The following is a 24,922-nucleotide window of genomic DNA, read 5'->3' on the forward strand; positions in this document are numbered from 1 at the left end:
GTGTTTGCTACAACATCCAATACATGTGAAGTATGACTTAAGTTAAGCCAATATTATAAGTTAGAAAGAAATTGAGAAATCATTTCACAAATATAGTGGTTTTGGATACAGAAGGAAAAAAATTAGTATATAACTTTGAATGATTCTTCCATCAGGTTTCTTCAAGGTTCTTGCTGACCCATGCCCCTATACAAGTGTTAGCGATATTATAAAATCAGTGCAAATTGGGCACAACCGTTTGGGTCATCCACACTTTTGGAGCAATATGGATATTCAGGTGAAAGACATCGTCATAAAAGAAGGGGAACATATAGTGCTAAACTCTCTGGCCGAAGCGGATGGAGAGCAGTATGTGAACTGTACAGTTATCAGAGGAGGGAAAAATAAGACAGTAAGGCTTCCACTGGCGCATGAAGGAACATTTTATGAATGCGAAGATGACCAGTTTTATACACTGAAGGAGATTTTGGAATGGAAGATCCCCAAACACAGAAGACGAGTTGTGAAGCTCGCAAAAACATTAGCAGCTTGGGGACCAAATCCTTATAATGAGTATCTTCAGAGTGATCTGAGCTTGGTGCCTGTGTATGAAATACAAGCAGTAATGAAACGTAAGCAAAAATTTGTCTTCTTTCCCATTGTCTATTACTTTTATGCAAAACTAATGGGTCGAGATTTTCTGCCTTTGCAGTTGTCCGCCAGTGATTTTCTGCCTAATATAATGAATGGGCAGAAAGTTGTGGATCAACGAATAGCAAAGAGGAAAATTCTGGCCAATTTGTTCGTGGTTTATCACAGTTGTTCCATTACAAAATGATAAATAGACACTTATTATAGCAAGGGACAATTGCAAAGTAGTAGGTTTAAAGCAAATTCTGCTCTTATAAAACCTAGATAAATGTACAAGAAGAATTCAAAAGTTTAAAATGGGGCAAAGGATATAGAGGCTGTATGCTTCCATTCTAAGGGCAGAATTTTTACCTTGTCGGTTGAGTGGACCTGGGGGTGGGCACAAAACCAACTGCCACCTGCAATTGAGCCGCGACTGCAATTTCACACTGGCTGGCCAATTAACGGGCAGCCAGCGTGAAAGGCGTGCATTCAGAGCCTCTGTGCTGCCGGGTGGGGGTGGGAGGTACCCGAGTGCTGAAGTGTGCGCATGTATGGGGGTGCGCTCATTGAAAGCTCCTTGAAGGCACAGACCTGCCTTGGGGAGCTGAAGATTTTTAACATTACTAATAAAGAATTGAAAAGTAAGGAAGATATGTCCCCTCAAGAGCAGAGACATGTTAAAAAGGAGTTTTAAAAGTTTTTCTTTAATCACTGGTCAAAACCTCATCCCACCCATGGATGAGGTTTCGCAAAACATCCAAAGGTCGCTTGGCCTATTCGTCCATCTGCCAAATGAATGGTTGGACAGGCAGCAAAAAATTTGATTTAATTAATTGATTAAGGGCCTTAATAGGCCTCTTAATTGTCGGCGAGCACGCTGCTGCCTCTCACGCGCGCTCATCCAGCGAAATATCGCGAGAGTGTGCAATGACATCAGGACGCTCATCATCGCGCACTATTTTACCTCTGTTCAGGTTGGGTGCCGCCCGCCCAACAAGGGAAGAATTCTGCCCTAAGTTTAAAAGAAAATAAATTGCTAGACTGGAGAACATTAAAATTTTGCACAATTGCAGAAGTGCTTTGCTGAGATGATTTTTCTGGGTTTGTATTTTGAGTTCTCTAACAATAGCAATTATCTTTTAATTTAGCATATATAAACAGCATCGTAGTTAATACGGTGTACATCTCATTCCGGCCAGCAATATGAATCTTGATTTTTCCATACTTGATTTCAGACAAGCATAAAAATCATGCAGCTACATGATTTTGGGGTCTTCAGTAATATCTTATTACTGGTTCGTTTGTGGATGGGGTAACTTTCTGTCTTCTGAATTCCCAGCACAAACTGTTGTCCACAAGACAAGGAAGCTCAGGAATGTGCTCACGTAACTTGCCCACAATCTTTCGTCTATTGAAAACATGGGGGTACGTCTCAAAATTCCCATAGGCACTCTTGCACTCCACAATGTTGCAGAGATTGAGTTCAGAAAATGCATGTTTAATGTCTGCATCTGCACTCTCTCTCTCTCTCTCTCTCTCTATATATATATATATATATATATATATTTATAAAGATGAGTGGAAATGTATAAAATTAATGTTTCAGTTCTCTTTTTAGGGACAATTGGAAAACAGAAAAATGCAAGATTTAATTGTGGCTGAAATGTAATACTGCAATTGCAAAGAGCAATTATGTAGACATTTGGTTAGATTTTCCCTCTATACTTGATCCATTTTATTGGGATCATAGATCACAGAATCATACAGTGCAGAAGAGGTCCTTTGGCCCATCAAGTCTGCACTGACACGTGAGAAACACCTGACCTACCTACCCACCTAGCCCCATCTACCAGCACTTGGCCCATAGCCTTGAATGTTATGACATGCCAAGTGCTCATCCAGGTATTTTTTAAAGGATGTGAGGCAACCCGCCTCCACCACCCTCCCAAGCAGTGCATTCCAGACTGTCACCACCCTCTGGGTAAAAAAATTTTTCCTCACATCCCCGCTAAACCTCCTGCCCCTCACCTTGAACTTATGCCTCCTTGTGACTGACCCTTTTAACGTAATTCATTTGCTACTAGGTCCAGGGCACTACCACGCTACTTTTGCCCAGTAGACAGACATAAAATCACCCCTTTTGTCTCATGACCTGAACATTTTGTCACTTGCTCTCATAATAGGTTTTCATCAATCTCTGATGAGTAGGAAGAGAGAAAAATTGAAGTTGGACAAAGAGCAACAATGTAACCACAGTAACTTTAGAGTATCAGTGTTATTGAATGGCAGTGCATGACTTTAATTCCTCTCTACAAAGTTGCTTCTGTTGAATTGCTGTAAGGGTGGTTTAGGGGTTGTGGGGAAGGGGGTGCATCTAATGGAAAACTTTACTTTGCTGATATTGTGTATCTCCTAGCATCAGTAGCAGTTTCTGGTGCATACTTCAGAGGGACCAACAGAAAGAGGTGTTGGGAAGGGTGAAATTAAGTGTAGCATTTTTAGAAGGCACTTCTTGATTCCAAACTGTGGATAAGCAATTCTGTGTGCATCAATGAAGAAAACTACTGACTTTTTTTCTCTTAATTGTTTTATTCAGTCCGAAAGGATATTGTACACATACCGTCCAACCTTGATGTAGAGGTTGTAGATGTGACAGAGCTTTATGACATTAACTCCTTTGTACAGCCTCTGTCATTAATTGATGTTTTTAAAAGACTGGATGAAGATTTCCCCTTGTTGGCTGAAATAATCGAGTACCCTGACCACCAACATATTTACAATTCCCTAAAAGCAGGAAGAGTAATAGTTATTCATGAGAAGCACTTTGCCAAAACAACAATTGCTTCCGAGAACAGAAGTGATTTAAGTAAAAAGCATTTTTTAATTCCCAAAAGCTACAAAGGACGGTTTAAAAGAAGGCCAAGAGAATTCCCAACTGTATATGACTTGGAGCTTGCCATAAAAAGCAACGAGCGCTTGCATGTCATTGCAACAAAACCATTTGAATCTGATTATGCAGAGTTTTCATCTGTCTGTGTAGGAGACCAGTTTCTTGTTCATCAATGCCAGAGTATTGAAGTCAGCTGTGAAGGAGATAAACGGATAGTTGAAGCTCTGGCTTGTGAAAAAATTGTGGAAAAAGACTATAAACAAGTCCTTCTTCCAACATACATGGAAGGGAGCTTTGTCGAAGTCATCCATGATAAAAAACAGTACAACATTTCAGACATTTGCAAACATTTCAGCCTCCCATTTAATGTTAAAGTATCTGTAAGAGATTTGTCAATCAACGATAATTTAGCAGCCTTGCCTTCATTACGAATTGAAGAAGAAATTGCGGATCCATGTTTGCTGGTCAGTTTACTGGACAGCCCATCAGAATGTTTCAGGATTCCGGTTCAGAGAGTAAACATGTCCATCCAAGTGTTGCAGGAGCCAGCAGTAAATGTTCCATGTTCGACACCAAAAACCATTGTCGAAGAGATCAGCGAAGACTTGTACTACATGATGCGTAGGTATGAAAACTCCACTTTGCATCCTCCTCCCCGACCTCCAAAGAAACCTCAGTCACCTGTGACGCCAACAACATTGAGGCTGTTCCCCCCTCAACCTAGGAAACCGAATCATCCCAAGCCTCCAAGGGTAAGGTAATATTTCCTATTAATGGAACACAACTACACTTTCACGTCAATTTAATTTAAAATAGAATTGTTTGTTTAGATGTAACAGCTACTTTATATAAAGGCAAAAGTAATGAAAATTCTAGCTTTGTTTAAGATGGCCAGAGTGAGGTACAGCATATTGCCATGTGAGTGCCTGCCCACAGAAAGGTATTAGAAGAAACAGCTTGGCTCAGAAAGACTGTTCACTGTGTAGCTGAGCCATACAGAGCAGGAAGATTCTAATTGCTGAGATGATCTCAGCCAGAGTGACGAGAGCACCGGTTAGCTTGAGAGTCTCATGTCTTAGGAGAGCAAGAAAGCTCTCATTGCTATTCAGGAACTTCAGAAACTACTTCTGAAGTGTATTTGTCTGGAGATTGGGTGAAGTGGAAGTGGTTTCTGCTGCCCTATCTCACCCTGCAGTTGATGAGCTTTTTCTCATTGAAACATGGAAGAGGCCTTGACAGGGCATATACTGAGAGGATGTTTCCCCAGACTCGGGAGTCTAGAAGTAGGGGTCATCCTCTCAGGATAAGAGGTAGGCAATTTAGAACTGACACAAGAATTTGTTTTTAATTTTGAGGGTTGTGAATCTTTGGAATTCTCTACCCTAGTGATCTATGGAAGATCAATCAATTTGTATATTCAAGACTGAGATTGATGGATTTATTTGGACACTAAGAGAATCCAGGGATATGAGAATAGGCCAGTAGAGTGAAGTTTATGTAGAAGTTCAGCCATCACCTTATTGAATGGTGGAGCAGGCTTGAGGGGCCATTTGGCCTCTGCCTGCTCAGATATTCTATGTTCCTATCGAGGTTCATAAATGAATAATTGCCACTTGGGCGAAGTAGTGGAAGGCAATTGGTGTTTGTGGAACATACCCCAGCAATGTCCTCAGAATAGGAAGGAAGAAAATTAGGGTTGGGGAGAAGGGGGTAGAAATAATAGCTCAAATACAAGGCTATCTTTGAAATTTTATATAACCTGTTGTAACAAAATATGTGCTATGTAGAGGATGTTTGTCTGTATTTTGTTAGTTCTTGAAGCCAGAAATAGCTTATGCTAAAATATGTCAATATCTTATATTGGAGCCACTGTATTTATAAAATAAAAATACTTTCCTTCCCATTTCTTAAACATAAACTATTATAAAACTTTTTGAATATTAAGATCCTATACGTACAAAGCATATTGCAATTTCATAGGGTGGAATTTAATGGTCATGGCAGGGGTCTTGTCCAGCAGCTGGAAAACCAGTGGCAATCCAGTGGCACTCTCCATTTGCTTGGATGAGTGCAACTCCTACAACACTCAAGAAGATTGACACCCTCCAGGACAAAGCTGCCTGCTTGATGGATGGCACCCCATCCACCATCTTCCACATTCACTCCTTCCACCACCAGAGCACAGTTGCAGTAGTGTGTACCGTCTACAAGATGCACTACAGCCATTTCCTGGAGGCCCAATGGGATTGAGTCGCAATCACTTACCTGCCTGTCTCGATCTTCCTGACTCCTGTGAGGGGTACTTCTCACTGGACTCAACATCCTGGGGGCTACCATTGACCAGAAACTGAACTGGACCAGCCATATAAAATCTGTGGCTACAAGAGTAGGCCAGAGATTGGGGATTCTGTGGCAATAAACTAATGACCTGACCCCCACCAAAGTCTGCACACCAGCTACAAGGCACAAGTCAGGAGTGTGGTGGAATACTCTCCATTTCCCTGGATGTTTGCAGCTCCAACAACGCTCAAGAAATTTCACACCATCCAGGCCAGAGCAGCCCAATTGATTGGCATCCCATCCACCATTTTCCACATTCACTTCCTCCACCACCAGAGCACAGTGGCAGCAGCTTGTACCATCTACAAGATGCACTGCAGCAACTCACCAAGGCTCCTTCGACAGCATCTTCCAAACTCGTGACCTCCACTGCAAAGGCAAGGACAACCGATGCATGGGAGCGCCACCATCTGCAAGTTCCTCTCCCAGCCACAGATCTTCCTGACTTGGAACTGTATTGCTATTCCTTCACTCGCTGGGTCAAAATCCTGGAACTACCTTCCTAATAGCACATGGACTATAGCGGTTCAAGAAGGCACCTTAGTGTCACCACCTTGAGGACAATTGGGAATGGGCAATAAATTCTTTGGCCTTGCTGGTGATGCTCATATCCAGTGAACAAATAAATTTTAAAAAAATTCCTGGTGTGGGTAGTTGTCCCACCTCCGAAAGCTGCCAGCTAATCAGGGGCCGGCAGTGCTCCAGTGCTGACATCACAACCAGGAGTTGTGGCCAATGCCAGTACTGCAGTGCAGCCTACACCAGGGATCGGGGATGGAGCCAAAAGGAAAAGGTGATTGTAGTGTGGTGGGTGATAGGGTGACCCCGTCAAGGGGAGTCAATTGAAAGGACAGAGGGGTTCTTATTCCGGGTTCCTCCATTCCCACTGTTGGGTGCCTCCCGTACCCCACCAGGCCTAAATGGCCACTTAAGGGCGTCAGTTGGGCTCTGGGGTGAAGATCCGGGATCAAGTCTTCCCATTCTGGACTAAATAGGAAGGAATCAGGAAGACGATGGGTCAACTTCCCACCTGACCCCCCAACCACCCCTAGCCCACCCGACCTCCAAACCCACTTCTGGGGTGGGGTAGGCAATAAATTCCACCCATAGACTCTGTTGTGCTCTTTATGCTCAACGGAAAAAATATTTTTGTAAAATGTATTTTTGGTGAATTTTGTGCTGGGGATATCTAACACTTATCAAGACTTTTCATCCAGTATCAGAAGCCATCAATCCTTGGTTGGGTAAAGCATAATAGGATAATGTGCCCCTGCCCCAACAAGCAGATTAAACTAATGATATTCAATATTAGTTATAACCTGATTGCTAGATTTCTTTGCAATTCTTTTATCTGGTACTTCAACAATAGCATTAACCTTACTTTCCAAAGGAATCTGATACAAACTTGTTTGCTTGTTATAAATATGCATGTCATTTCAACCCCTGTCTGCTTTAAGCCAAACCTCAGAATTCCATCTATTCATGCAACCTCTTAGTCTGGTAATTTGTTGATACTGATCTGTGGGTGACTTTATATGCTGACTACGTGCTCACTGAGGAACTGGATTATATTTCACACAACCGTCAGTCAAAAAAGGCAATAGGCTATCATCATTCATTGTGGGCTGGTTTAAATCACTATCACATACTCTCAAAAACCTCTGATCCAGTTTCTTAAAATTAGAATTTTTGACTTAGCAAAACATGAGACAGTTATGAGCCCTCTTTGTTCATAGATGTTTATTCTTTTCCTGCACTTGTAAAGAGAAAGTTAAATAATCATGTTTAAAGTGTATCCTGCAACAGCAAAAATTTCTGTTTTTAATGGATTAAATATTAAGAGGAGAAACTGACATCAGACATTTGTGGATCATTTGTAGGTGATGCATAGAAGCATGCCGGGAAAATATATGTTTTGAGGCAGTTTTTAAAGATGAGGAGAAAAGTAATAAGGTGAAGATTTAGCAAGGGGCTTCCAGGGAATGGGTTGAGACAGCATAGTTTGTCCCATTGATGATGAATTGGAAGACTAGGATGCACAGAAGACCATACTTCGTGGGCTGAAGGACACAGGCTAGGTTGTGAAGCTACATGTGCAAAGGGTTGATGCCATGGATCAATTTGTAAGTGAGGGTGGGGGTTTTTAAGTTGGTGCTTTCGAGAACAGAGTGTCCAATGAAGTTTACTGAGGATAGGCATAATTGGCAAGTAGACTTTGTGTTGGTTGAAGGTGGGGAAAACACAACAGGGTGCTAAGGAGAGCATTGAAGAAGTTGACGTAACCAAAACATGGTTTTCAGTTCACCACTTATAGTTTATATTATTATTAAATGTTGGAAAATGTTTTTTGTACTGTTTGGCACTGACTTTTATTTTTAAATTAGAACTCACCAACAGAAATGCCAAGGAACAAACCAAAATCTCAGATGCACATTCCTGACATTGCTACAAAACCAGAAAATATTCTTCATAGTGTTACAATTACAGAGCATGTGAAAGAAAGAACCGACCACTGTGCTCCAGAAACAGACATGTTGCTGCTTAAAGGTTTGTAATGTGAGAGACCTTAACAGGAATGAATTGCAGCTGCACTTTCAGGAATCAAGTGCCAGAACTTGCTGGTATAATTTGCAAGGATGCACACTACCTTGTGAATTCAAACCTAGAATTTGGATCAGACTTTAGGCTTCTTTAACATCTCAATTGATCTTCTTTCAGGACAGGGCCACATTTCTAAAATTACACTACATTTATTAAATGAAACTGCAATTACCAATTGTGGCTAGTTTGGACTAGGTGAATTTGGAATTAAATCAGGAGTTGCCCAATTCAGATCCAAAAAGAATTAATTCAGTGGGTTACCGCATTTGTTTTAATAGGTATTGATTCCATGAACAGTGAAATTGCGAATTACTTTCAGAGCATAAAATGAAAGTCTGCTTGATAATGACAAAACAAAACACTCGGGTTCTGCTGGCACATGGAGTTCTGATAGGGAAGGTCTAACCATCATGTGTGGTATTCAGTTGAATTCATGAGACACATAAATTCCTGATACAATTTTGCAAAAATATTTTTGTATCTTTGTATGCATATGTACTGTATATAGCAATAACAACAGAATGGTTTCTTCAATTATTTAATTAAAATCTAAAGTTATAGTAGTGGGTGTGATGAGCAACATTTTGAAATTATTACATGACTGATCCTATCATCGTGCTCTCCTTTTACATAGCGATGTAGTAATGTGTCTTGTATGGCAGCTAATCATTACAGTAAAATTCTCCTGTGTAATTGTTACTTTTAATTGTTCCCTTGAAAGGCACTGTCACTTTTGTCAGCGGTTGTGTTACCATGTTGTACGGTTTATTGATTGCTGTCTAGCAGCAGGTGCTATGCCATACATTAATAGGGTTTTTTATGCTACTGATTCACAATCTCTATGATGTACCCCACAGTCGGGTTGGGAATCATGTCCAGGTGGGGAGTGGTAAGATCAAATTTTATAAAATTGCCTTTATATTGGCCTCTTTGGAGTTGGATCCCAGAAAACAGTGAAACATTTATTCTATTAAATCTGGCTCCCTTACCCAGCTGAAAAATTCATAGACCCATGAAAAACTGAATTATGAATTTAGTGTCCTCAAATTGGAACTATAACAGAACCAATATAGAAATGCTGGAAACATTTAGCAGGTCAGACAGCATCTGTGGAGGAAGAAATAGGGTTAACGTTTTGAGTTCTGATGAAAGATCACAGACTTGAAATGCTAACTTTGTTTGTCTCTCCGCATATGCTCCCAGACCTGATGAATATTTGCTGCATTTTCTGTCTTATTTCAGATTTCCAGCATTCACAATATTTTGCTTCTGTAGAAGCAACCAAAGTCAGTAAGAGCACTGTTAGGGAAAGTGAGCACAACTGATCAGCTGAGTCTGCTACTTGAATGTGCATCAGTTGCCTGTCTCTCTAAATACTGTGATGAAGAGCTGTACCTATATTATGTACAGATAACTGTATGAAGTAAAAACAAAAATAGCTGGAAAAACTCAGCAGGTCTGACAGCATCTGTGGAAAGGAAGACAGAGTTAACGTTTCGAGTCCGTATGACTCTTCATCAGAACTTCTGATGAAGAACAATACGGACTCGAAACATTAACTCTGTCTTCCTTTCCACAGCTGCTGTCAGACCTGTGTTTTCTCAGCTATTTTTGTTTTTGTTTCAGATTTACAGCATCTGCAGTATTTTGCTTTTGCCTGTATGAAGTATCTGACTTGTATTTATTAGTTCTTGAGCAAATTGACAAAATTTCAGTACTGATTTTCAATGTTTATGATTGGTTTTTACAAATCCACATGTTGAAGTAAAGTAGTGGATTGAGTGAGTGACTAACATCAAATAACCTGTAGTTAATTGTGAAGAAATTGTATGTATCGTGGGCCCTAAAGTGATGAACAAATGATATTTTAAAACAACTAAATAGGAGTTGAGGCTTAGCATGCTATAACTTGGAAAACTGTGTATACTTATCTTACACATTTAGAACTCCAGTGTTAAGCGTTCCTTTTGAATAACACTGAAGGTCCATTCTCTGTGTGTGTGAACTGTCTCTAACCTGCTGCCCTCCACTTTACGTAAGCCTGAGAAGCAGCCCCAAGTATCTCATACTTGCTGGATTATTCAGTTTCCCCATCTACTAGATTCTACGTTCTGTCATCCATCGACATCCTGGTCTGCTCTTTGAGCTTCACTGACAGAGTTGTACTACCCAACTTTGTAGTCTCCCATTCAAGAAAAAAATAGGGCAATGGTTGCAGAAACAAGCAGAAGAATATGAGGTGAAGCCAAAGAACAAGAACATGGAAGAGAAAAAGTGAAAGTGAAAAGAACTAAAGAGGTAGGATGACAGAAAATAAATAATGGAAGCAGGGAAAGAATTTTAAAAGGAGGGACAGAAATTAACATAAGGACATGAGTAGGCAATTAAATCCCTCAACCATGTATCCCCATTTAGTCAAATCATGTCTGATCTGTACCTCAACTCCATTTATCCACCTTTGATATCATTATCAAACAAAAATGAAGAGCTAGGAGACAAAGAGAATTGGAATGGGAGAGAAAAGGAAACAGAAATGGAAAAAGAAAGAGATAGTGAGATTTTCTTTTCTCTGCAGACTTACCAGAGTACAGGAGTTTTCAAGGTTGGGGCCCTAGCTTTAAAAATTTTGACAATCAATGCTGTTCCCAATTGCCTAATGACGTCTACATTAAAATAATTTTTTCAGGAAACAGCTCCATAATTATCAAATGGTAATCTTAGTATAATTTCTAAATTATTAGCATGTGATTCTTGACTTTGTTGTTTATTTATGCCATCTTTTTATGTCGTCTTTATAAACCATGCCTTTAAATCTTTTCTTTAGCCACAAGCCTTGCTGTAGATTTTGAAAACTTGGACTTGTCTGACAACCAAGACTATGAATATATTGATGAAAATAAAGTTGAAGATTTAAGAAAGCAATTAAATGAAAATGAGCATCAAAACAATAAAAACTGCAAGATAAAGAGAGGTGTGTGGTTAACTTTCTCACCTTCAACCTAAATGCATAGTTTGTTTGAAACAGAAATATAATTCTTGTCAAAATTAAAAATTAATTGAGTTCAGTTATGAAAGAAATAGATGGGCCAGAATTTGATGTCAAGTAATAGCGATGCTAATGATGCTTACAATTATTTATGCTTAGATAGTACAGCAGCTTCAGGTGAGGGACTGTGGGATGTGGAAATCCAAAAGCTGCTGTCTGAGATGCGACACCCCACAATTAGCATCACTGACAGCTTTGTGACACCCAGCTTCTATTCAGCTACCTGTTCAGCAAAAAATAGAGCAATGGTTGCCGAAACAAGCAGAGGAATATAAGGTAAAGTCAAAGAATAAGAATGTGGAAGAGAGAAAGGGAAAGTGAAAAGAAGTAAAGAGGTAGGAGGACAGAAAATAAATAATCAGAGCAGGGAAAATAATTTTAAAAGGAGACACAGAAATGAACATTAGAACATGAGTAGGCCATTCAACCCCTCAACCATGTATCCCCATTTAGTCAAATCATGTCTAATCTGCACCTCAACTCCATTTATCCACCTTTGATCCATATTCTTAGATATCATCAAACAAAAATGAAGAGTTATAAATTGAGAGAGGGAAATGTGCAACGACACCTGGGTGTCCTTGTACACCAATCACCGAAGATAAGCATGCAGGTGCAGCAGGCGGTAAAGAAGGCAATGGTATGTTGGTGTTCATAGCCAGAGGATTCGAGTACAGGAACAGGGATGTCTTGCTGCAATTGTACGGGGCTTTGTTGAGACCTCACCTGGAATATTGTGTGCAGTTTTGGTTTCCTTATCTGAGGAAGGATGTATTTGCTATAGAGGGAGTGCAGGGAAGGTTTACCCGACTAATTCCTGGGATGGTGGGACTGACTTATGAGGAGAGATTGAGTCAATTAGGATTATATTTGCTGGAGTTCAGAAGCATGAGGGGGGATCTCATAGAAGCCTGTGAAATTCTAACAGCAATAGACAGGGTAGATGCAGGAAGGATGTTCCCAATGGTGGGGGAGTCCAGAACCAGATGTCATACTCTGAGGATATGGGGTAGACCATTTAGGACTGAGATGAGAACTTTCTTCACCCAGAGATTGGTGAGCCTGTGGAATTCGTTACCAGAGGAAGTAGTTGACATCAAAACATTATATGTTTTCAAGAAGGAGTTGGATATAGCTCTTGAGGCGAAAGGGATCAAAAAGTATGTGGAGAAAGCGGGAACAGGCTATTGAGTTGGATGATCAGCCATGATCATAATGAATGGCGGAGCAGGCTCGAAGGGCCGAATGGCCTACTCCTGCTCCTAGTTTCTATGTTTCTATAAAGAAAATTAGAATTGTAGAGAAAGAGAACCCAAAATCAAGGCAAGAAAGAGAAGTGAGAGAGATCGTAAGGGTGAAAACAGCACCCCTCCCTGCATTGAATAGGGTGAAGCTGCTTTACTTGCACGGTAGATACAAATTAAATTCTCGTCATTTTAAGCATGTCTATTTTAATATCCTGATAAGTGTTGATTATTGCCAGTAATCTTCTCGAGCATTGAAACTTATATTTAACGGCATGTGTCACATTTCATCAGGATTTAATGTTTGATGGCGATTTTTAAATTGTACACAGTTGCTTGTCGTGTTTATTCAGGACCCAGATGTCCTGTTTCACTCACTGCATCACTATCAACTTGAACTTTCAATGACTTGTAGCGCAAAATATTTCAAAACCTAAAAATGCATATTCAAGTCTAACCACAGACACCATTAGGTACCCCAAGACAGAAAATTATGGCCCAATGTCTCAGCTTCTAATCTAATGGCTGTGGTTTTGAATGCCACAAATGTCACTCGAACATACCTGCTGAAGTAAATTTTGTTTCTCCTAACATCAGGCAGATTGATATGTGTGGGTGGTTATTCAAGTTGGGCAATCATGGGCAGCAATTTTTGCAGTCAGTGACTAAAAGCATCCCATCCTGTCTGCTCCCAGGAATTGAGATCATGCTGTGAAAAATGAGTAACATACGCATTAATGGATTTATTAAAGTCCACTTTAGCAAAGACATGTACCAGCTGGGCACCTTTATTATGAATGTTGCACACCATGAGTTCAACCTTCTGCATCATTGTATGCATTTTGTGAGAAAGGAATGTACAAGAACTTAATTGTCACAATTTGGAAATTAACCCAAAAATGGAAATGACTGAGGTAATTTGTGTTTGTGCTTAATTCTAAACACTAAGAGACGGCAGGGAATGAACAGGTGCCATGGGCCTGAATTTTACCTTTGGCCAGCGCGTCCAATCGGTGGGCCCAGGAGCAGTTGGGAAATGGACCACCGACTGTGATCAGTCCCCGACCGCGATTTCACGCTGGCTGAAATGTTCAGTGCAGCCGGGTGGGGCCGGGAAGAGGGTGGGCGATACTGTTTCTGTGGGTGCGGGGGGTGAGCGCTGCAAGAAAGCTCCCTGAAGGCAGATAGCTGCAGGGACCTGCAGACCTGAAAAAGCTGAAATAAAGGTTTTAAAAGCTGATAAAAAGTGCCCATGCATCATAATTAATCACCTGAAAATATAGCTGATAAAAATGCTGTCCGCAGAAATTTATTTTTATTTTATTTCATCACGGAAATTACATCCTGCCCTTGGATGAGGTTTGATGGAAAATGCCAAGGCCGCCTGGCTGATTCGCCCATCCACCAATAATAAGGTTGGACAGGCAACAAAAAATCGGAGTCAATTGCACCGTTTATGGGCATAATTGCCCTAAAAATTGTTGGCGGGCGTGCTTGTTGCGGAAAACAGAGTGAACACTCAGACCCTGGAGGTTTGCCTCAGAAGCTTTATTGAATCGTGATATCACGGAGAGCCCAGCAGCATACAATGAAGCTAGCTGGCACTCTGAGAAAGCATCAGAGTACACACATAGTTATAGCAAAAGCGTGCGTAACAGAGGTCATGCAAATTACAAAGTTGCTTGACCTTTAGTAATTAACAACATTGAAATTTTATCTTTGGCATGCATACAATTGTTCTATCTTAGCTTATAATTACACAGAACCTTGAGTAGTTACGCAAAAACCTTGAGTAGCCCATCTGGCGATTAGTCATCTGGACAGACAACAGATAGCGTGACTAGGCCCTGTATCATGTGCTGATAACAGACATCCTAGCTTTGTCTCAAGAATGCTTTGTAGTTTGTTCAATACACCTGTTTTCCTTCCTCCACAATAGCTGACAGTGCAGGTTTGTCTACTACTGGTGCAAGGACACTTCGTTGTAGTATTCCACTATGGTTTAACCACTTAACCCTTTGTTATCCTTTATATGTATTTTATTCTCCCACAGTGCTTCTGACTTTAGCGTGCACCTGCCAAGCGAAATATTGCACAAGTGGGCAATGACGTCAGGACATTCGCCCGACGTCTTCTCATGCGATTTTACGCCTGATCGGGTTGGGCACGCACCTACCCACGGGATGTAAAATTCTACCCATGGAATCCTGCTAAATTAATTGAGAGGATCTGATTTTTAGAAAAATTTTCTGTCCCACTTGGCAGCTGGTCAGATTGGCTGACCGGTTTCTGGGTATTGAAAAGACAAAAGGTGACCACCGTTGGAGTTGATCCCTGGCAGTCTGTTGGGGAAGGAAGCAAGAGGTCGGGGCTTGGGGACATGGGAGATGTTATGGGTGTAGAAGTCAGTCACGATCACTATATACAGAGACAGCTATCAAGATTTGGGGGGCATAGGAGGGATCTGGGTGGTGAAGCATCCTTGATTGGCAGAGGTAGGCTGAAGGTTTTCTTGAGGTGCAGGGGGGAGCATTTCTGCTGCTGCTGGCCCACAAAGAATGCTGTGAAAGGCAGTTTTACCTTCATGAGCCAGAACTCTGCCTCCCTTTCGCTCCTGGATGTCCCAAGTCCCGTAAAACCTGGCCAGCAACAGTCAATATAAGTTGCTCTGTGGGAGCCTGATTTAAATAAACCTTTCCAAACCTTATACAACTCAAAACTGCTGGCGTGAGCTAATGTAGCAGGTTAAGGACAAATTCCCTTTTTTAACATTTTAAACCACCCTTTCCCACCCATTGTTGGGGGTGCTGTTAATATCAAGGCCTGGATGGTTTGTAAGTGCTTTGGTTTATACATGTCTATTGTTGGAGCCTTCTAGTGTGCAAAATATATATTCATTGCAAACAAAATTTCTACAGCTTTTATACATGAAATTGGTGAATTTGGTGAAAGATTAGTGCCTTATTGCAGATGGGGCTTGATTCTGATTTGCAGTAATCAACACTGATGAAAATAACTGTTTAATTTATTTCTTAATTGCTTTACTGTATGATACCAAAAGGAGATGGTCTGAGAAACACTGGGTATGTTCCACTGGTTATGTTAGAATTAGGCCAAAAAGCTTTGTACAGCTCAGTTTAAAGTAAGTAACTGATAAATACGTCGCTGCTAGGTGGGTTTTATTAAAATGACCCTATGGGTGTTTTTTTTCCCTTCCTGCTGTGCAGTTAATTACAAGTTTCCCTGTTGAAACCAAGAACTGAATTTTGCTGCAAGTATCAGGAACCCAGTGTCATGGCCATTTCCAGATCTGAAAGCCATGCATATCAGTAGCTAGCCCACCAGATTAACTTTACAGGAGAGGGCCTACACCCGTCATGTAATTAGGGAAGGCAGGCGAGTTTTGGACCGGGAACTAAAGTCAGTGAGGCCCATTATATGAGCAATGGGAGTGCTGCTGAGGCCCAAGCAGCAGGAATGGCAGGGAAACTATGGAGCTGCCATCAACACCAGGAGGGCAGGGAGACCTCATTAGACCCATAATGATTGGAGACATCCTTACTAAAAGGCAAGGCTGTGAGATGGGAAGACAGTTGCTTTGCCATTTTATTATTATAACTGATGTAATATGCTGATAGCACTGATCCCCCACTGCTGCCAACCATGTTGTATTATGGTACGCTGTAGTGTCTCAACAATGAGATCTTGAGACTTTTATATTTAAACATGAACCCTTTATTGTTAACCTTTAATGATTTACAGATCCCAGGTACTGTCATGCATGGTACTTTCCATGCAAGCTGCTTTCAGTGTGTTCTCTCTAGACTGTTCTCTGAGACTATTACCATGTGACTCTATGCATCATACTGTGGGTGGTGCTATTCTCCATTCCCTCATTAACCCTTGTTCTGCCAAGCATCTTTACATTACAGTGGCATACAGGCACATAAAACATCATACAATATTCTCTTTCTTCTCCAAAGAAAACTTTCTCTTCCAATGGAGTATAACTATTTGTAATATAATCTTTACTTGCTATCCTTTCTCCCTCATCCACAACTCAATGACTTTATAAATTCAGACAGTCTTGAGATTTGACAGTTCTTCCACATCTCGGTCTGTCATGTTTGGAGGAATGGTAGTAGCGTTCTCTGTTTCTTGTACTTGGTTAACTCAGCAGGTCTGACAGCATCTGCGGAGAGGAACACAGTTAATGTTTTGAGTCTGTATGACTCTTCAACAGAACTAAGGAAAAATAGATCCTTGGTTCTGTTGAAGAGTCATATGGACTCGAAACGTTAACTGTGTTCCTCTCCGCAGATGCTGTCAGACCTGCTGAGTTTTTCCAGGTATTTTTATTTTTATTTTTGTTTTGGATTTCCAGCATCCGCAGTTTTTTGTTTTTAACTTGGTTAGCTCCATTTGATTCACTTTTCGCATTGTGTTTTTCTTTATTAACAACTTGCCTGCTTTTATTGGACACTCTGGGTATGTCCCATTCCTTCCAAGGGAAATATGCACTTTGTTCATTCCTAGAGTGGATTGAAATGTTCTTTTTCCGTGGTGTCCACCATGTTCTTAGACATAAATGTCTCGCAAATGGAACTTTCATTTCCATTTGTTTGCTGTTTTATTTTTAAATCCTTTTGAAAGCTTTTGGATCTTTTCATTCAGCTTAGCTTTTTCTTCTTCTATTGCCTTATGCTTCAGTGTCAGATTTACATTTTCTGATCTCATTTCTGTCTTTTCTTTCTCTGCTTTTAACAGAACTTTGTCCTTGTCCTTTATGCTGGTTTCATTTTTGGCCAGGTCTGTGTCCAGCGAAAGCTTAACTTGTTCCAGTTCTGTAATTGTGCTACTCATGGCTTCATTATCCACTCGCAGTTTGGAAAGTTCTACGGCTTTTCCTTTCAATGCTTCCTCTTTTCATTCAACTGCTTCTTCACTCTTCAGTCTCTTTCTTGTAGCTTTCAGCTTTCTGGAATATTGAACATTGCTGAATTTTCTCTACTAACTGGTTCTTCAGTATGTTTAAGGACGTTAAATTCATTTCCTTTCTCTTCGTAATTTTCCAGAAGAATAAACTTTGATCTAAGGGCTTCTTGTAACATGCATTCCTTTTGCATTTGATCTTGAAGGACAATCATTTGACCTTTCAACTGTTTATTTTCCTGTTGCCAATTTATTCTGGGCTTCAGTGCATTGCTGCTGATACTCAGAAAAAGCTGTGTTGAAACTAATGTTCAATGTCCTTTTTAGCTCCTCATGTATTTCCATGGTTACATATTGATTCTTCAAGGAGTCCGTCAGGTGCGCAACTTCTTTGTGTGCCTTTTCTGCCTGCTGCTTTGTATGGCTGTACATCTGGTTGAGTTTTTCTAACTCCTGCTTTGATTTGCCAACTGTGGAATTGAGGGCCATTATCTCCTCCTGGTACCTTTGTTTCATCTCTGAAATTTGATTATTCAGATCTCGGTCAGCTTGGTTCGTGGAAGACTTCAGTTTATCATGCATTTTCAAAGGTATATACTCAGCTTGAATCTTCCACTTCAGCTCTAATGCAAACATTTTCCTATGGAACAGTTTCATTTACTTTTTGCACGTTTTGCATCTTTTAAGCTACCTTAGGTAGCTTTCCCTCATTCACAGCCATCTACTCACTCTGCACTGCCATCTGTCTCCCTAGCTCTGGGGTCTTTTATTGCCCTAGCTCTGGGGTCTTTTGTTGCCCTAGCTCTGGGGTCTTTTGTTGCCCTAGCTTTGGGGTCTTCTGTTGCCCTAGCTCTGGGGTCTTTTGTTGCCCTAGCTCTGGGGTCTTTTGTTGCCCTTGCTGTGGATCTTTTATAGCCCTCGCTCTGGGTCTTTGGTTGCCCGTGCTCGGGAATCTTTGTTGTCTTCTGTCTGGGGTCTTTGTTGCCCTTGCCCTGGGTTGTTTTGTTGCCCCTGGCACTTTATTGGGAGCTGCCCTCTCTCTGGGGTCTCTTGTTACCCTCAGTGGAGTTGCTCTCTCTCTCTCTGGGGTCTCTTGTTGCCCTCTGCAAAGTTGCCCTCTCCCTGGGGTCTCTTGTTGCTTACTGCAATTTTGACCTCCCATTGTACTGCCTCTTAGCTACTGGGATGCAAACACAGGTTGCGGGGGAGGGAGTGGTGTGCATGCAACATGGACATAACTGTAGAGCTGTTGTAAAAAACAGTGCGGATTGGATTCCTGATGTTGTCGGGTGCATTGTCATCATCCCTGCACGCCTGCCTGTGGGAAAAATGAGAGGAGGTGGGTGCATGTCAGGTAGACAGTCTAACTTTTTCTTCTCTGATTTTCTCGCCCCCTCTCCCCTCCCCACACCCAAAGCTGCTCCAAGGCTGCCCCAAAAGTCTGGGCTTCAAAGAACGAACACAATTTAAGTAAAGCCCACACAGCAAATTTTTAATTTGTGCTGTGGATTCCACATGATTCAATAACAGTAACAAAGAGTAGAATTTTAACCCCCAAAAATGGGCATATTGGGTGAGATGTGAACAATTAAAAAATTTCAAACCAGACCATAATCTGTTCACTTCTGATTTAAAGAAGGTGGCACAGGGACTGGGCAATCAACCTGTTCCCAGGAGATGGGTTTATCATTTCAATATTATAATGAGGCTGTGTACCTCATAATTAACCTTTTTTCCAGTTTTAACCTTGGCCAGCCAGGTTTCCCAAGCCTCAGGAAACTGGGCAGCTAAAGGGAGGTGAGGACTAGATTGTGGAAAAGGCAAAAATGCTTGCAGAACTGTATGATTGGAATGTAAACTGTACTAATTCTCCGTCCCTTGTTACCCAGAAATGTTGTGAAATGAATAACTGAGGTAAAGCCCTTACAGCACTGTTTGCGGGTCATAAGAAGTGTGGGTGCTTACTATGAGTCCATCAAGTTTACCTGTTTCCTCTCCACCATTGCCTATACCCATGGCCCCTCATGATGAAATTGTATCCTCCCTGAGACCAGATACCCTCTCCACATGAACCCCACCCCCAACATCCTATCACAACCCAACTGCAGGTTCTTGACTTGCTTTTGGCCTCTTCTGGCCACCGCTCTAAAAACCCACACAACTTGCATTTGGTGCCAAAGTGTTAAAAGGACCATTTTAGGTCCTCACAGAACTGGACAGCGATGAATGAGGCAGGCGTCAGGCCTGCCCCCATTCAGTATTCTGCAGCATATCCTAAAAGGCAGATGCTAACTTAAAGGTACATTTTTGTCATGAGAATTTTTTTTTAAACTTTCCTGCAGAGCCATGAGTTTCCACCTCCTTTGACTCTACAGCCCTTGCAGTTTTCCCAACTCTCTCCATTGCCTGTTCCAATCCCTTCCTGAGAATTTTATTCAAGCCAAAAATAAGTCCAGGTGAATTTTTATCCCAAAGTGTACATTCTGTTTTGACTTAACCTTCTATTTGTATCTCAATTTTAGAAAACCATTAAGAAGAGTGAATGAGAAAAATGTCTTCAAGCGGGCATCTGATTGGGAGTACGCAGTCTTCTGACCAAATTTCTGGATTATTTCTTTCCTCAAGGACTGGATTTGTAAATTAAATCAAAATTGTTGTTGAACTTAGAACCACTGAAATTGCCTGGGACAAATATTGTCATTCACCACTTAACATCAGATAATGGTGCCCACATGGTTGAAATACTGGAAATGAAAAATTGTTCTATCTTAGACGAGAACAGATCGATTAATTTTGTGTATCTTTTTGATTATCAGTCTTTTTATATTTTTAGGATCCAGAAGTGTTAAAGTAATTAGAATTTTTTCAAATATGACGTGGATTTTACCATATAGTATTGCTTGCAATGAGTATTTTTGTACCTAGGGATTAATTTATTTACTTCTATTTGACAATACTGAAGTATTTATTTTGTTTGCATAAACATGACCCACAAAGAACCAACATTTCAGAATTTCTATTTCTGAACAAATCTATACATTATCAATATTTGCAAATGCCTGAATGATCATACTGATATTATTGTAAAAGCAATTAAAATTAAACCGATTTTATAAAGTCAAACTAGTTACCAACATCTAAGTTAACAAAATGTCTGTGTATGTGTTTCTGTAATATTTCATCCTTTGCAAATTTTCACCATTGTTGTTGAGTAGACCGGGTTACCAAGATGATTGTCTCCCCATGGGCCAATCACGTTTCATTTTCTTTAACTATTTCCATTTCCAGGCCCTAATTGGCTCTGCCACTCTTCTGTTCCTGCACCAAATTTCCCCTCTTCTCCATGGACATCTGCAGGCTGAATTCTTAGCAGTCAGGGGAGGCAAAGGCTTAGTGGGTATTCTCACTGGACTAGTAACCCAGAGACCCAGGGTAATGCTCTGGGGTCCTGGGTTTGAATCCCGTCACGGCAGATGACTAAAGATGCCCATGAAGCCACTGCTGATTGTCATAAAAACCCATCTGGTTCACTAATGTCCTTAAGGGAAGGAAACCTGCTGTCCTTACCTGGCCTACATGTGACTCCAGACTCTTATATGCCCTAGCGAGCCACTCGGTTGTGTCAAACCACAACAAAGTCTCGTAAAAGGAATGAAAGCAGACAGACCACCTGGCATCAACCTAGGCACTGGAAATGACAACGGCAAACTCAGCCCTGTTGACCCTGCAAAGTCCTCCTTGCTAACATCTGGGGGATAGTGCCAAAATTGGAAGAGCTATCTCTAGCTACAGCCTCTCATAGTCATCCTCACGCAATCATACTTTGCAGATAATGTCCCAGATACCACCATCACCATCCCTTGTCCCACTGGCAGGACAGACCCAGCAGAGGTGGTGGCGCAGTGGCATACAGTTGGGATGGAGTTGCCCTGGGAGTCCACAACATTGACCCTGGACCCCATGAAGTCTCATGACATGAGAAAGGAAACCACCTGCTGTTTACCACTTATTGCCCTCCCTTAGCTGATGAATCAGTGCTCCTCCATGTTGAACACCAGAAGGAGGTGGCAAGGGCGCAGAATATACCCTGAGTGGCAGACTTCAATGTCTATCACCAAGAATGGCTCGGTATGACCACTACTCACCATGCTGGCCAAGTCCTAAAGGACATAGCTGTTAGACTGGGTCTGTGGCAGGTGATAGGGAACCAACAAAAAGGGAAAACATACTTGACCTCATCTTCACCAACCTGCCTGCTGCAGATGCATCTGTCGATGACAGTATCGATAGGAGTGACCACCACATAGTCGTTGTGGAGATGATGCCCTCCATTGTGCTGTGTGGCACTACCATCATGCTAAATGGGATAGATTTCGAACAGACCTAGTAACTCAAAACTGGGCTTCCATGAGGCGCTATGGGCCATCAGCAGCAGGGGAATTGTACGTGAACATAAACTGTAACCTCATGGCCTGGCATATCCCCCACTCTACCATCACCATCAAGCCAGGGGATCAACACTGGCTTAATAAAGAGTGCAGGAGGGCATGCCAGGAGCCGCACCAAGCATACCTAAAAATGAGGTGTCAAGTTGGCGAAGCTATAGCACAGGACTACTTGTGTGCCAAACAGCATAAGCAAGTGATAGAGCTAAGCGATGCAACAACCAACAGATCAGATCTAAGCTCAGCAGTCCTGCCACATCCAGTAGTGAATAGTGATAATTAAACAACTCACTGGAAGAGGAAGCTCCACAAATACCCCCTTCCTGAATGATTGGGTAGCCCAGCACATCAGTGCAAAAGATAAGACTGAAGCATTTGCTACAATCTTCAGCCAGAAGTGCCGAGTGGATCAACCATCTCAGCATCCTTCTGAGAACCACAGCATTGCAGATGCGAGTCTTCAGCCAATTCGATTCACTCCACGTGATATCAAGAAATGGCTCAAGGTACTGAATAGTGCAAAGGCTATGGGCCCTGACAATATTCCAGTAATAGTACTGAAGGCTTCTGCTCCAGAACTTGCCACGCCCCTAGTCAAGCTGTTCCGGTTATAGTTACAATACTGGCATCTACCCGAAAAATTGCCCAGGTATGCACTGTACCCAAAAAAACAAGTCAAATTCAACCTGACCAATTACTGCCCCTCTTGATCATCAACAAAGTAATGGGAGGGGTCATCAACAATGTTATCAAGCGGCACCCGTTTAGCAATAACCTGCTCACTGATGCTCAGTTTGCGTCCTGCCAAGGCCACTCAACTCCTGACCTCATTACTGCCTTGGTTCAAACATGGACAAAAGAGCTGAACTCCTGAGATGAGGTGAGAGTGCCTGTCGTTGACATCAAGGCTGTATTTGACTGAGTGTGGTATCAAGGAACCCGAGCAAAACTGGAGTCAATGGGTATCAGGAGTAAAACTCTCCACTGGTTGGAGTCACACCTAGCACAAAGGAAGATGGTTGTGGTTGTTGGAGGTCAGTCATCTCAGGTCCAGGACATCACTGAGTTCCTCAGGGCAGTGTCCTCGGCCCGACCATCTTCAGCTGGTTCATCAATGACCTTCCATCATAATTTCAGAAGTGGGGATATTCGCTGATGATTGCACAATGTTCAGCACCATTCGTGACTCCTCAGATGGTGAAGCAGTCCATGTCCAAATGCAGCAAGACCTGGACAATATCCAAACTTGGGCTGACAAGTGGCAAATAACATTCGCAGCACACAAGTGCCAGGCAATGACCATCTCCAACAAGACAGAATCCAACAGTCTCCACTTGACATTCTCAGTGGCATTACTATCACTGAATCCACTACTATCAACATCCTGGGGATTGCTATTGACCAGAAACTGAACTGGACTAGCCATATAAATGCTACAAGAGGTCAGAGGCTGGGAATTCTGCGGAGAGTAGCTCACCACCTGACTCCCCAAAGCCTGTCCACCATCTTGCCTGGATGATTGCAGCTCCTACAACACTCAAGAAGCTTGACACCATCCAGGACACAGCAACCCACTTGATTAGCATCCCATCCACACCTTCAACATTCACTCCCTCCACAGTGGCAGCGGTGTGCACTATATAAATTGCAAAGTAGCAACTCACCAAAGCTCCTTCAACAGCACCTTCCAAACCTGTGATCTCTACCACCTAGAAGGACAAGGGCAGTGGATGCATGGGAACACCACTGCAAATTCCCCTCCAATCTACGCACCATCCTGAATTGCAATTATATTGCCATCCCTTCACTGGGTCAAAACCCTGGAACTTCAGAACAGCACTGTATATACCTACACCACATGAACTGCAGTCGATCAAGATGATGGCTTACCACCTTCTTGAGGACAATTAGGGATGGATACTAAATGCTGGCCCAGACAGTGATGTCCACATCTGGTGAATGAATAAAAAAATGAGCTTGCATGTTTCCTTAGTGCTTCAGTGACTAGCACCAAGTGCAGCATTCATAGTATAGCATGACCAGAGCACTTTGTAGCGTCAGCTTTATACTCCACTGATATGGCAATATTATTCAATATTCTCTTTGATTACTGTTCTGCAAGAACTGGATATGGCCAATGTTGAGTCTGTTATCATTCCCAGCAGCTTCTTTAACAAGCAGAGCGCTATTCAGTAAATATGCCCCCATTTTTCTTTCCAAACTGCAAGATGTTACTGTCAGCTGCGTTGAATGTCACCTGCTTTGGTCCTTCATTGAAGCAAAATCAAGGACTGTTTGGCAATATGGTTAATACACAACAGTCAACTCAACAACTTGCAATTATGTAGCACCTTAACAATAGTAAAACATCTCAAGGCACTTCACAGGAGCATTATCAAACAAAATATGACACTGAGCCACATAAGAATTAGGACAAGTGGTCAAAAGCTTGGCGAAAGTGTCTTAAAGGAAGAGAAAGAAGTGAGAGATGTATGGTGTGAATTCATGAATTTATGCCAAGGCAGCTCAGTCAACCCTGTTGAGGAGAGTTGGAAGACCAAGGAATGCTGAAGGGTTGAGTAGGGATTTAGGGGGCAGAATACCCAAGAGTGCAGAAATGAAAGAAGTTATGATGACAGAGGAGAGAGATCTAAGAGGGGAAAAATAGGAAGCAAAAGTGATGGGCTCAAGACCTGTGCAGTTTAGGACTGGACTTTTAAAATGAATTTTATATTTGATGAAAAATGTATTTTTTTGTCTTGCGTATTGATACCCTGCCATGACCAAATGGAGCAAGCAAATTCTAAATTAT

At 41.7% G+C, this 24,922-nt stretch overlaps 1 protein-coding gene across 3 annotated transcripts in view; it reads left to right on the forward strand.

Annotated features, from left to right (window-relative positions):
• Window positions 1–20,811, forward strand: part of themis (thymocyte selection associated) — a 51,282-nt gene extending 30,471 nt beyond the window's left edge. For all 3 annotated transcript variants that reach the window (XM_041188213.1, XM_041188212.1, XM_041188214.1), the window contains 5 exons: window positions 156–611; window positions 3,209–4,254; window positions 8,227–8,389; window positions 11,268–11,414; window positions 20,188–20,811. In XM_041188213.1, coding sequence (XP_041044147.1) covers window positions 156–611; window positions 3,209–4,254; window positions 8,227–8,389; window positions 11,268–11,414; window positions 20,188–20,198 — 1,823 coding nt within the window. In that variant the 3' untranslated portion in view covers window positions 20,199–20,811. The remainder of the gene's footprint in view (window positions 1–155; window positions 612–3,208; window positions 4,255–8,226; window positions 8,390–11,267; window positions 11,415–20,187) is intronic.
• Window positions 20,812–24,922: the final 4,111 nt, after the last annotated feature.

Source organism: Carcharodon carcharias, chromosome 5 (assembly GCF_017639515.1).
Source record: "Carcharodon carcharias isolate sCarCar2 chromosome 5, sCarCar2.pri, whole genome shotgun sequence".
Taxonomy (NCBI): Eukaryota; Metazoa; Chordata; class Chondrichthyes; order Lamniformes; family Lamnidae; genus Carcharodon; species Carcharodon carcharias.